The following is a 13596-nucleotide window of genomic DNA, read 5'->3' as shown; positions in this document are numbered from 1 at the left end:
GTTCAAGGCCAAACAGAAGCTCATGGGGTGAGGTAAGGAAATTAAGTAAGCAAACTCAATTTTAAACATCAATATGGCTTTAATCATTCCCTTCATATAGCTTCAAGGCATGCTATACTCAACACTTTTGAAAACAGTAAATACAGGTACAACATTCCAGCCAAATTAACTTTTCTAACCAGCTATTTGCTGACAGTTGTGCAATGTAAGCTTTGCTTCTGTCTTTTAGGGGAAGACTTCTTGGTGCATTGGCTGTCACACTGCAGGCATTTTAACCTTATCATACATAACCTCATGTGCCGAAAAGTATTTGCAACAACTGAAGTATAAATAGCATTCAACATACAAATATATACACATAAACCTTCATTCCTGCAATCAGCAACAGAACATATGTATTTACACAAATCCGTATGTGAATTGCACTCTTGCCTTTCAAATGACTTTAAAATACCTTAATAGATACACAATAACAAGGATTTAGTATTATTTTATAGTAACATGGCACAGAACTTAAGTAGCAAAGTTTCTGTGTTCTGGGCTTTATGAATATGGAGAAGTATTTTACTGTTCCTGTATCGACAATGTAGTTCCACTGTTTAAGCTCTGTCTGAAAAAGCTCTGTGGTGCCATTATCCTGACAGAAAAATTCTTCCTCCTCTGAATGTGCCCTTTCCCTCTCATACAGAAGGCACAGCAGAACTGTGCTCATGGAGCTACAGAGCAGAGACTCATTCAGTGCAGATCATGCCAGGTCATCCTTGTGCTATTTCTCTGTATCGGTGCATTGTCATGTTCTCATTGAAAATCACATTTTTTAAAATATATATCAACCCCCATGAATTTTCCAGGATACCCTCATGCTGATACTGGTCATTACATTATTTATGCTAATGAGAGGAATCAATTGGTGGTTTAAAGTTTTGACATTACACATTGACTTTACACTCTCAAATAAAAGGACACCTGGGGCTCACTCTCCTCGTGCATCAGAGGAGGTGCATGAGGTGAATCAATGTGTCTCTCCTGAGTATGGGGAAAAAAGGCAGATGAACATATGTATAACTACAGAGCTCCACCAGAATTCTCTAATTTCTTTATAGCTCTGTCTCTAGTTCATTACCATGAAAGTAAACACAAGAAAACTTAAATGTTACTACAGTACTCATCTGGAATAAGTAGTACAATTTTGGGGAGGAAAAAAAAAGATTCATTTATACCAGATGAAAAGAGTTACTTTTGGAAGTTCAGAAGACTAGAAAGCCTGTCTTAAAAGTGGAGACTAAGGGACTGGACTTGTTTATCTTGGCAAACAAAGGCTGGGACAAGGCTCTCTTTGATCTGTAAAATGGGGCCAAGATGAGAAGAAGAGCTCCTTAAACAACTGAGCATCAAAGAGGTGAAAGAAGTGGGGAAACTCATGTGGTCCCACTTACATGACTGTGAGAAATAATAATTTTGTGCTGCTTCTGACTCACTTGAGGAAGGGAGGTTGCAGAATAGCTTCCCACAGGTCAATGCGGGCTGGATGGGGAAGGAAGGGAGCTGCTGAAGGGGACTGCACGTCAGCGAGTTTGCAGTAGCAAGGGATAGACTCTGGGAGTCAGGAAAGTCTTTCAGATCTGGTAGTGGATAACTGCCTAAGTACAGGAAAAGGTGTTTAACGTGGCCTGCCCTCCTTGCAGACAGCAAAAGGAAAGAGATCTGAAAGAAAAATGGCTCCCTAAAATGGCTTTTTAACTTCTGGTACTTTAACATTGGCCAGTCATATGCTGGAGACTCTCTTCCTGACCATAGTCCTTGCAGCATTTTTAGGAAGAACTTTTCCTTTTATTAGTGACTGCCCAGGCACTTGGAAATGGCAGTTTCCATTCACAGAGTCATTCTCAGTTTTACACGAGTCTGTGATAGTGGCTCGGAAGCTGGAAGACTTTGAATCTAGAGAAGCCTGACTAACAGCAACGCTGCCTGCACTCTTAGAGGAGTAAGTGTAAACCATTTTGAGAAAGGCAGATTTTGTGTTTGTTTCTTGCTTGTAAATGATGATATAGCATTTTGGAAGAAAAGTGCAGCAGAGGATTCCATAATTAGATATTAAAACAACAATGATTTCCACTGCTGGCAAGTATTTGCCAAATGTGGTTGCGTAGACAGGGATAAATACGATCCATGCTATAAAGTAAATTAGCATGCCAAAAGTGATGAATTTAGCTTCATTGTAATTCTCTGGCAACTTCCTACCTTTAAAGGCAAATATGAAGCAAATAAATGCTAGGGCAGCGATGTAGCCCAACATAATCCCAAAAGCTACAATAGATCCCTCATTGCATTCCAGAATTATTGCTCTTGGGATTGAGAAATTTTGATTTACAAAAGGTGTCCTAAATATTAGCCAGAAGGTGCAAATGATAACTTGAATTCCAGTGCAAGTGACCACAGTGGGAATAGGTTTATACATGCACTTCAGGAAATTTTGAAGCTTGGGATCAAAGCTGAAAGCTAGTAAAATTTTTAGTGACTTTATTAAAATGCATGAAATGCAGAGTGTAAAACTTATACCAAAGAGTGCTTGCCTAGTTTTACATTTGAATTCTGTGGGTATATCTATGAAGAAGACAGTGCTTAAAAAAATTAAGAAGTGGCTGAAGAGAATAATATAGCAGACAGTCAGACCACCAGATGCCTTTACTACTGGTGTGTCCAAGTTTTTGGTAAATATTACACAAATGGACAAGACCAACACAACCCCAAAAGCAGAGAGGAGGAGGAGGAAGATAGCAAACCAGTCAGTCCAGGCAAGGAAATAGATTGTCTTCCTGTAGCATGTGCTGCTGTTGATGGGAGCCCAGTAGGTTTTGTTGTTACATCGGTAGCAGTAATCCATATCTGGAAGCAGAAAAAAGGGAAGGTATCTTAGAACCCTAAAGTTAATAAACTGCAAAGCGGATTGTAGGGATTTGAGATACAGGAGCAACTTGGGAAAGGATGCTAAAGGGAAAAGATGGGTCTGCCTGGCTCTGAGTCCGGCTGTCGCTGTCCAGGGGGAGGAGCTGCAGGGCTGCGGTGGCTGCGGTGGCAGGGGCACAACGAGCCAAGCACAAATGCCTGGAGCTCCCTGCCTTGCCTGCAGACAGGGGCGAGGAGGGAAAACACCAGGCTTCTAAAACTGTCTTGCTTATCACTGACCAGTGAAACTTTTATTGAAAACTGAACAATGACTCTAGAGGAATGAATTCTATTGCAAAAATTTGAATTGCTTTTCTTTCATTTGCCTATTTTAACAAGAAAACACCATAATATTCTCTTTACAGATAGCTTTTAAAATACAACAGTAAGAACAAACGTTGCTTTAGATAATGATTTGAAAGGTACTTTTGCTTTGCAATTCCTATTTTCTGATATGGATAAAATTTCACAATTAATTGAATAAGCAGATAAAATTTACTTTTCTTCTGTTCTCAGGATATTAAAATACATGCTACCTTAATTTTCTGAATTCCATCTATCTTCTCCATATTTAATTTTCACCTTTAAAAGATTTTGCTTAAACCAGTGGTAAAGTATACATCAGATTTGATACTAGAAAATATTGCTGTACAATTCTATCAAATTACACAGTACTCTGTGGTAAGACACAAAATGTGCTGCTAGTAAATTACATAACCCTTGAACTTAATAGATTCATAGGCTTCCAACCTTTTGGATTGGAAAGGACTTTCAAAGACCATCTATTCCAATTCCTGCAGCAGGGGCAGGGACACCTTTCACTACACCAGGTTGCTCAGAGCTCTGTCAAACCTGACCTTGAACACTTCCAAGAATGGGGCAACCACAACAACTTCTCTGGACAACCAGCGCCTCACCACCCTCAAAGTCAAGAAATTGCTCCTGACTAGACTGAAAGTGCTAAGGAAAGACAGGGAGGAAAGGCTCTATTTAATGAGAGTAAATCTCACTGATAAATCAGCCAGAATTTCCATCCTAGCAAAGGATAATGCTAGTCAGCTGGACAATCTAATTACTTTAGACTTGGCCTTTAAAAAAGCATTTATACCAAGTTTTACAGGAAAGTGATCATAAATAAATATTTAAATCCCATTCAAAAATTTAACCCAAGGTTCTCAAGGCACATTATATCCAAGCAAAGCAATTGCATTGATGTAGAAATAAGCCTTTATTTGGATACTATTTTTTTACCTGTTTGGTTGCTGTAATGGTTTTCTGGGCAGTAAATACACTCATAGCAGCATGTGTGTGGACTTTCTGTAACCTTTTTCACCTGGCCTGGACTGCAGGGCTGGGAGCATGTTGACTGAACCTTCTGCAGTGTGCAGAGGGCAAAAAAAAAGAGATCATCATCTTAGGTACAGCTAATTATAAGGGAACATTAATAGAAACCTCCAGGATTTTTGCAGGTTTTTTTTTTATCATACATATTTTAAGGAAATCTGAAAATCTGAAAATTATGTTGAAAAACAGACATTGTAGGGTCCATGTTTGTTGCATTTTCTCCACTCAGTCAATGAGTAATGGGACATTATTTACCTGATAATTTTTTTGGGGGCCCTGAATGCTAATTTCTGGATTTGTGTATACCTTTAAAATCAAGATCAAAGTCTTTCTTTCAGCTTTGAACTTGCATTTAGGCTACAGAGGATCACCTTCAAAGAATGCACAGAAGCATCTGAAGGGAAATTTGAGTGAACTGCTTCAAAAATGAGATCCTGATACCCTGCTCAGCTGATCAGAGCCCAGGAGGGACACCTTGGCTGGAAGGAGATGCTTTGGAGGCTGCTCTGTACTGCAGCTCTGACACTCCTGACCCTCGCCAGTTTGTCCCTGAGTCATGAAGCTCCACTCCTGGGTGTGTGATCAGGGCCTTCTCTTGAGGTCTCCCTTCATGTCCTCCTTCCAAAGACTTTTTTTTTGGTCAAATTATCTGTCCTGAGGCACACTGCAATCTCATCTCCTTCTAAGATGATGTTTTACAAGGAGGTGGAGACATTCCTTGCACCACAAAGAGGGACAAGGTTTGAGGTTTCCTTCTCTACTCAGCTAAGTTCACATGTGGAGACCAGAATCCAGCTCACCTAGTTAGCAGCCTCTCCCTGTCCCATTAGTGGGGAATGCCTTGCAGCACAGAGCTGTGCCATGAACTCAGACATCCACCCATGCACAGAGGACAGATTGTCCAGCTGGAACTGGCCAGGGCCACCCGCTAGTCCTGTCTACACCAGTGCTGGGGCTCCGGGTGGCAACACCTACGCATGTTACGGACCCCAGCTCTAACAGGAGCAAATAAACAACAAAACTTTTTTTTAAACAATGAAATCAACACATCTGAATCTTCATGTTTAAAAAAAAGATGTGGTGTGTAAGTGAGAGCTTTTTTATATAACATTATTTTTTATTTTAAAACCCCTTTGTAAGATTCTGTAATATCGTCCTTAGGACAGACCTAACATTCTAGGAGAAATAAATAAATAGATTTTGTATCACTGAGCCTGCTCATAGGCTAACATGCATCTCAGGGTGCATGAAAGGGGTTGAATAAACTCAGAAAGGTTTCTTTGCTCTAACAGGAAAACATTAAATCACACAAGAGATTTCTAGCTGGCACATGTTCAGTAGCAAGTGCTGCAGGGAGAAAAAAAGTGTCTTAAAATAAATTTCACACGTTATGTCAACAAATTAAAAGTTACCTTTAAAGCCAGAAAATCTTTTTTTTTCTCTTCATCCTCAAAGATAAAGCCACCTTTCTCTGCATTGTATTCTGCCATAGTGGTGATTTCCATGTGGCCATCAATTTCTTTCCAAAGGAGGACATCATAACTGGTGCTCATATCGCCATTGGAGTCAAATTTGACTTCCTTATCACCATCAATGACTACAACTCTTTTAAGTTCTTCAAGGAGCTGCACATAAGTTTAAGGAATGATAACATACACCAGTATCATGTCAGTGTGACAACCTGAGTAGTTTAGCACACGTATGATAATGTCAAGTTAAAAAGAAATGCTTTTACGACAAAGGAAAATATTAAAATTTGAATTAATTTTGTTTATGGAGTTACATTATACAGACAATCATGCTGGCCGTAAAAATCTATCACTAAAAAGAATCATAATTTCATAAAATCATAATCATAGTATTTTTTTCCAGCCTTGAAAATTTTTGTATAATATTCCGAACAAATATTTTTGCTTGCATAAACTAAGAATCTTTTGGCCCTCCCCTTCTTGTAAAGACCAGTGGTGAGCAGTGCTCCTGTTGTTACTTCACTGTCAGCAGAGTCAATCTGGGCAACATTTGCTTCCAGAGTAAATTCTCCCAGCATGTCTGGGAGTATCTAGCACTGTTCCCAGCTAGATACTTTCAGTGACTCAGACTGAAATTTTGTATGGCAAGGTGAGACTCAGAACTGTTAATAATCAATGAACAAGATATATGCTTTGTCAAGGCAACTGTCCAGCTTTGTATTGCAATCCATTCTGTTCAAGAGGGGAAAACTTTTGCCTCCCTCATCACAAACAGACAGCTGAAACAGGTCTGTGTGAGTCTAGAGAAGGACAGGTTAAGGCACACTATATATTTCCACTCCTAGCTCATGGGGAGATCATTGAAGTACTCCCATTAGCTGCCATGGCTCTTAACTGAAGCAAAAGCTTTATTATTTTGAAGGCCTAGTCATTTTTTTGGCAACAGTAATTAACTGACAAGAAAAAAATTCAATGTTTGGTGAAACTGAGTTCAACTGCACTTGAAAATCGTGCTGTTACATGGGTCCTTTTGTGATATTCATAGCATTTAACAAATATGCTGACATGTATACTACCTCAATAGGCTTTGTCAAATGTATGTAACACATCTAGTAACACATACACATCTAGTGTATATAATATGCCATCTTGTCATGTATAATGTAATTTTATTGGGCATTTATAATTTATAATATAAATCTTATAATAATATATATTATATTAGATTAGATATAATATATATTATATATTATATATTTTACATATAATTTATATAATTTATATATATTATATATTTTTATATATAAATATATAAATATATAAATAATATATAAAATATATAGTATTTCTATTTATTTATATATTAAAAAGATATTTATAATACATAAATCTTTATAATAATTTATGAAGAACCCGTATGTTTCTAATCCATTTGATTGGTGCATTTTATTTGGATGCTGCATAGTTTTCTGGAACTGAGTAGGGTTTTTTCATTCTATACACTCAGATTAGTAATTTAATTTTTCTGTTCTCCACTTTTTCAATTTGTCTAACAATAGAATACCAGAGCTTTTTGAATACATCTTGAGCTTCAGACAGAAGGGGCTAATATTCAGCAACCTCTTGGTGCAACTGGTTTTTAGTATTTTTTGCAAGTCTGTAATAACAATCACTCTATTGTTTCTCTGTATTTGGAGATGTATGATATGGATTATTTAGATCCTAAGAGTTTTCTGTACATATATGTCTTCTTTCCTAGAGGGTTGAATTTTCATGTAGAAGAAACATGTTATGAAAACATCATAGGGGAAATAATTATCTCTCAGTTCTCTTCATGAGTGCTTAACAACTTAAAAGGAGTTAATTTGAATGGCTTGGCATTTAGTCCATTTATGGTGTAAATGTAGCTCCATAAAGCTGCATTCCTGCTAAACAGCCCTGAATTTGTCCTATTAGTGCTTACTAATTCATGTAATTAGTCTGATTGTTACTGGGTTATTGGTTAGTTGGTTTTTATTTCAAATCCCATATCTTGGTTTGACCTATCCTGACCTAGGATAAGAGGTCAGGGCAAATCAGAGTGCTTCAGAGGTTGTTTGACTTTTAAGTGAATATTTGTTTAATCTTCTGAGTAAAAGTGTGTAAAAGTGAATAGTCCTGAGCAGGTTCTTGGGTAAAAGGTCAGGTCAGGTTTACTTGTCTGATTTTTCCTCTTCTTTTCCCACCCAGTAGTGTGATAACAAATACCTCACCCCTCTTAAAGATTATGTCTTTATATATAAGTCAAGATCAGACAGAGGTGCAATGTATTGCATTTTCAGTTTCAGGTAGAGGCTCATTATGGAGGATAATACTTGAATTAGGACAAAACAGATACAGTGGTGAGAGAAAGAGAGAGGAAAATTGTAACTCTTTGGTGGATGCTCCTATCCTGCAGTATCCCCATCACTCAAGAGCACTCACGATATGTAGCACGGTGGTTTGTAGCAATGGGACCAACCACTATAGTCAAATAGCTGATAAGAAGTAATTTGGTAAAAGGACCAAGTGTTTATCTCCAGGAATATGGTGGCAAAAATGCAATGAAACCTAGGCAGAGAGAATGAGACCTGTAAGAATTAGCATCATACCTCCCAGGGAGTGAAGGCAGATGGATCCTTGCAGTCTCTGTCTTTGCATTGCCCTTTAATGGCATGAGCTATAGCATAGACTGCAAGCATAGTACTATGGATAAATCCTGGTTCAACATTAGCATTCAAAAAATCATCTCTCCAGATCTGAGGCTTACTCCCATCATTTTCCAATAGATTATCCTGGGACTGGTTTGCAATGCATGTTTGAAAGTCATGATATTCCAGGTGTGCACAGACTGACAAAAGCATCATATATTCACGTAAAAACTTGTTGTTTTCAGTGGGCTTTTTATGAAGGTTTCTCAAAAACTCTTGGAATGAGGAGATGTCTCCATTTTTAAATCCAAATCCCACAACGGTTCCCAGCTGTCTGATATTGGGAATTGTACTGATCTTGACTGCAGCTGACCAGTTATCACTTGCAATCCAGATTTTATTAACGTTCCTCTCAATTGCCTTCTTGAATAGTTTGAGCACATGAAACTGTCTCATAAAGACAACAATAACATTTACTCTTTTTTCCTTGACAATCTTCTCAATTGCTTGATCAACTTTGGTGTGAAAGGTGCTGTCAGAGAGATAGGCTGGCAGCATCTCTTTAAAAGCTATGCAAACGTTGTTTGCCATGGCCTGGACCCCAAAGCTCTCCAGAGCGAACCGCCCATTGTCATCATCAGTGGCTATTACTCCAATCCAGTTCCACCCAGATTCACAGATCAAGTGAGTCATTGCTCTTGTCTGGTGAAAATCACTGGGGATAGTCCTGAAGAAAGAAGGAAACCTGATTTTGTCACTGAGGATTTCAGCTGATGATGCAGGACTGACCTAGGAAGAGTGAACAATTCAGTTACAGATATGTTCTCCTCCAAAGGATGCCAAGAGTTCCAAAGTTGCCATGATTGCTCTTTCTTCCCACCTGACCCAGGCTCCCTCCTCCTGTGAATGAGCATCTACAAGCTGCAGCTAAAGGGGGCAGGTTCTCTCTCCCTGCTCTTAGGATGCAGACTTATGCCCAGCACTAGTTACACTTTTTCCCTTCCACATAATTCAGTGAAGGCTGAGAGCAAAATCTTTCAAAATAGATATGACAGTAATGATGATATAAAATTTTGTTTTACTCTGTTCAGATACCATCAATATGCTCTTCAAAACAATATTTAGAATATTGGCTATTTTTTGAGTCTCTTTTCAAATTGCTAGTACTCTTATACTTTGCAGTATTTTCCTATCACTGAGTGCTTTAGTATGGTATACACACACCACACACACACATATTTTCTCCCCAATATTTAACTATAATATTTCAAAAGGATCATTAAATAGGTTGGAAGAACCTCACAGACAAACAAACAGTAACCAATAATACAAAATGTTATAATTTTTTCATACAAAAGAATTATTATCTTTTTCTCGTGAATGTAGCTGGAAAAACAAAAAAAGAACATTGCTATTTAAATCTCTCCAGTTTTAATCCTTTCTTATTTTTTTGTTGGAACTTTTTTTTCCCCTATATTTCTTGACAGTTCTTAAAAAGTAAATTTAAGCTTTCCAAAACAAGAGTCACCTGTCTGGAGGGGATACCAAAATCTTATGTGTCAGAACACTACAGATGCTATTGATAAGAAAAATCTGTGGATTCCCATTTTCCATCTACGCTCTACTGCAGATTTTTTTAGTCACTTGCCTTTTGATTATGTTCAAGTGTGGCACTTTAGTTTTCATACTCACTACAGTTCCTGTGGTGGCGTTGGAGGTCAGAATTACTTCCTACCGTTGCAGAGGAGAAGATTCAGTTAGAAGTTATCTTTAGTTCAGATTTTATGTCTTTTCCATTTATTTGGTTAATTTATATCCATTGACAAAACCAAAGTGCAAGACAGGATGGTGTGGAAGTGGATCTGTTTCTTCCTTCTTAATCCTGGCCTTGACCCCAATTTTTTTACAAAGGTGACAGTAGGAAGGTTAGCACAGCCTAAGCACAAATGTGGGACTCTACTAGTCCTAGAGAGGTCAGAAATAGAAAAGAATGTTTTGGGAAGGACTAGTGTGGATCTAAACTGTTGTACTCTTTCACTTCTACAATTGTTTGAAGAGTACTAGGAGAAAATCTTTGTTTTAGAGCAATCTTCCTCACTTCCCTGTCCATAATTTTTACTGATTTCAAATTTAATTTCTCTTGGGCTGGAGAGAATTCCTGAATTTCTGGACAGATCAGATCTGATCTGGTCTCTTTTTTTTTTTCAGCTTGAGATTGAGTATTATCATATTCACCACCAGGCAAAGTGTTCATGTCAGCTGTAACTTTGCTGCCTGAACAACGTCCTTGAGTGTCATCCAAGGTACATTGGAGTAACCAGGACTGACCAAAGGCACTGCCAGACTGACAAGAGCCCAGCATGAGCCTGGAAAAACACTTGGATAAATGTGCCTTGGGTATATAAAATATCCCTTACTGCCTTTGTTTGGGTAAGTGAATCAAGGACTCCACTTGGAGCTGAAGCCCACCCGTCCTGATGTCCTTAGGATAAACCAAATCCTGCCCTGTAATAAATATGTGGCTTTTGCAAGTCCTGTAATTAGAGCCTTAATTCTTGGCATGGTAAATCTGACCCTCTGTCCAAAATAAAATAGTTGCCTCAAACCTACCTGTGGGATCAATTGCAAAGCCAATAGCCTTGACACTGCCATCGACACCTCTGAGTAGCTGGCTCCAATGACTGCCTTGACTCTTGGGATGTAGTCTGAGTAGTTGCACTTGAACTCCACAGCATCCTCAGAAGAATTGAATTTAGACAGAAATCTCAGGGCAGACGCCATGGCTTTTGTAACTTCTGCACACGTGTCGTAGATTTCATAGCCCAGGGTAACTCCAGACAACAGCGTTGAGTTGTTGATGGTTTCAATAGCGTGTATCATTGCAAGTGTCTGAAGAAAAACTTGAATTTCAAAGCTGTCAGAGAAATATAGGTGGTGTTTTTTTAGAAAAACTTTGTTGGAAGCAAGGGTGAAGCAAAGTCTGTTTTGAGCATATCCCTTAGAATTTTACAACTGCTGAAAAGAACTGATGGGTAGTAAGTTTTGTGTGTTTTGCTTGGGTTTAGTGCACAAAAGATTAAAAACCACTTTTTTCTCATTTAACAGGAGAATAAGTAAAATAAACACAAAGCTGAAAATATACTTGAATAAAAGTGTTTTTCTGGAAAAGAAAAAGGTACTAAAAGTTTAATTTTCATGATATATGAAAATTTGCAAGTGATATCTTCAGGAAGCATCTGTCAAAGTCAGTGAAGATATTCTAGTTTACTACACCTGCCCACTAAGTCTTTTAAAAATGTATTTATTTTCACCAAAGGCATGAAGACAAGAAAAGGACGTACTAAATATTTCAGAATAGAAGAAAATATTTCAGAGGTCTGTAGTGGTTGCATTGATGTTTCTAAAATACTCTTCAGACCTGATGAAGTTAGCCCAGATATTTCCCCTGATCTCCAGTGGATGTTATAATAGGTGATTAATCAAAACTGAGATAGCACAAAATGTCTACAATACAACAAACTCTCCTCTCAGGCAAACTTCTCTAAAGATTACAAATCTTGTGATCTAAATTTAATTTCAGATGGACTGGAGATAATTTATGTCTCCATAGAAAAATAATGGAAGACAGACAGAATTATCAACTTACTCAACATTTTGACATAAATCCAGATGGATACCTGCATGCCTATCTAATTGTTAGATTCAGATGTGGGAATTGTAAAATTTGTAAAATTCAAATAAAATTTGTGGATTTGCTCCTATATTTTAATTTTAAAAAATGCATGTTTGGAATTCCTGGTCTTAGGAAATGTTTATTTTGTACTTAAATAAATTCTTCACCAGGTTTCCTTTTTATATATTCCAGAAAAATGGACGTTTCAAGCACAGTAGGATTTGGAGGTAACAGAATAAATATTCTGATGCAAAGAATGCATGCATGACAAGGTGTTTATATGTAGGCTACCATATAACATAAAGCCACAATTATACTATAAGTGTAATAATTATGGTAATTTAAAAAATAACTACAGTCTCACCAGCAAGGTACTATCATAGATTATAACTGAGCTGCCCAAGAGATGGGAGGCAGACTTTCCTATGGGCTTGGGAAAAATGGAATAGTCTGCCTGTGTCCAGATCATGTAGGTTCAGCTTCATAAAGACTAATGAATAGACGCCCAGCTGAGTCCTTCAGACCTATAGTAAATTAGCTATGTGGAATATATATACATGGAAATCAGATGATAACACAAACATCCAAGGCTATTTGATTACCTGTGAAGATTGAAATAGGATCAAAATGCTCATTCCCTTCCTCAGTAAACTGCAGTATTTTTTATTGTAACTTGGCCATATTTTGTCATCCTATGTTAATTTACATGAAATTTATGTGATGTCCAAGGAATTTTTAAAGTCTCAGCAAAGCAAAAGAACCAGAATTTGTTGACCTAAACATAAGAGTTACATGTTCATTGTCAGTGCTCTCTTCTTTGCTGTATTTTTAATTTCCAGTATTACTCACCCAGCACAATTCTGAATTACCGGCTTGATGGGATCTTCTTCTGGATGCAGCATTTCACTGTGAACTGCAAACAAGCCTCCAATAATGATGTCCCCTGGAGAACTGGCACCCACAAAGTCCTCAGCATTCTGGCAGGAGAAAGCGATGTCAGTGCCGACCACGAAGCAGGGGATCAAAAAGATAACAAATGCCATGTGTCCCAGCTTTGAGTCAATCAATCTGCAGTGCCAACAAGGGCCCTTGTGTCATCTGTAAAGAGCAGCAAAGCACAAAGGCTGCACTCAAAAGCTGGTCACACCTCATAAGGTGCTTGTATTTGTCTCACTGGACAAGGCTTTTTTATTGAAGGTACTAAAGCAGTGCTGTCAAATAAAATGTGAGGGTGCAGTGGTGTGAGAGTGGAGAGGGAGGGAGAAAGATAAATGGGTTTAAAAGGAAGTGCTGGACATTAAATCTCTCATGTTGTGTTCAAAGTTTCTGATATCTTATCTGAAACACGTGGCAAATATTTTGGTATAAATTTGGGCTTGTTTTGAATTCCTTCCAGCTGAGTGCAGTGTGCAAAGAAGTAATTATATAATATGGTAGTAGTGATACTGCTGTGACCATGTTTGAAGAGCCTGGTCTGAAAATGCTAAAATAAAAA

The 13596-nt window shown here is 37.9% G+C and overlaps 1 protein-coding gene across 1 annotated transcript; it reads right to left on the bottom strand.

Moving 5' to 3' along the window:
• Positions 1–1765: 1765 nt before the first annotated feature.
• GPRC6A (G protein-coupled receptor class C group 6 member A) lies at positions 1766–13144 on the bottom strand. Its single transcript, XM_036381040.1, has 6 exons — positions 12951–13144; positions 11039–11342; positions 8390–9217; positions 5703–5915; positions 4198–4321; positions 1766–2886 (listed from the first exon to the last, which is right to left on the bottom strand). Exons 1-6 carry the CDS (start codon positions 13142–13144, stop codon positions 1766–1768), a joined length of 2784 nt encoding a protein of 927 aa, XP_036236933.1.
• Positions 13145–13596: the final 452 nt, after the last annotated feature.

This window comes from Molothrus ater, chromosome 3 (assembly GCF_012460135.2).
Source record: "Molothrus ater isolate BHLD 08-10-18 breed brown headed cowbird chromosome 3, BPBGC_Mater_1.1, whole genome shotgun sequence".
Classification (NCBI taxonomy): Eukaryota; Metazoa; Chordata; class Aves; order Passeriformes; family Icteridae; genus Molothrus; species Molothrus ater.
The sequence above is the reverse complement of the archived record's forward strand: the minus strand, read 5'-3'. Positions and strand labels throughout refer to the sequence as shown.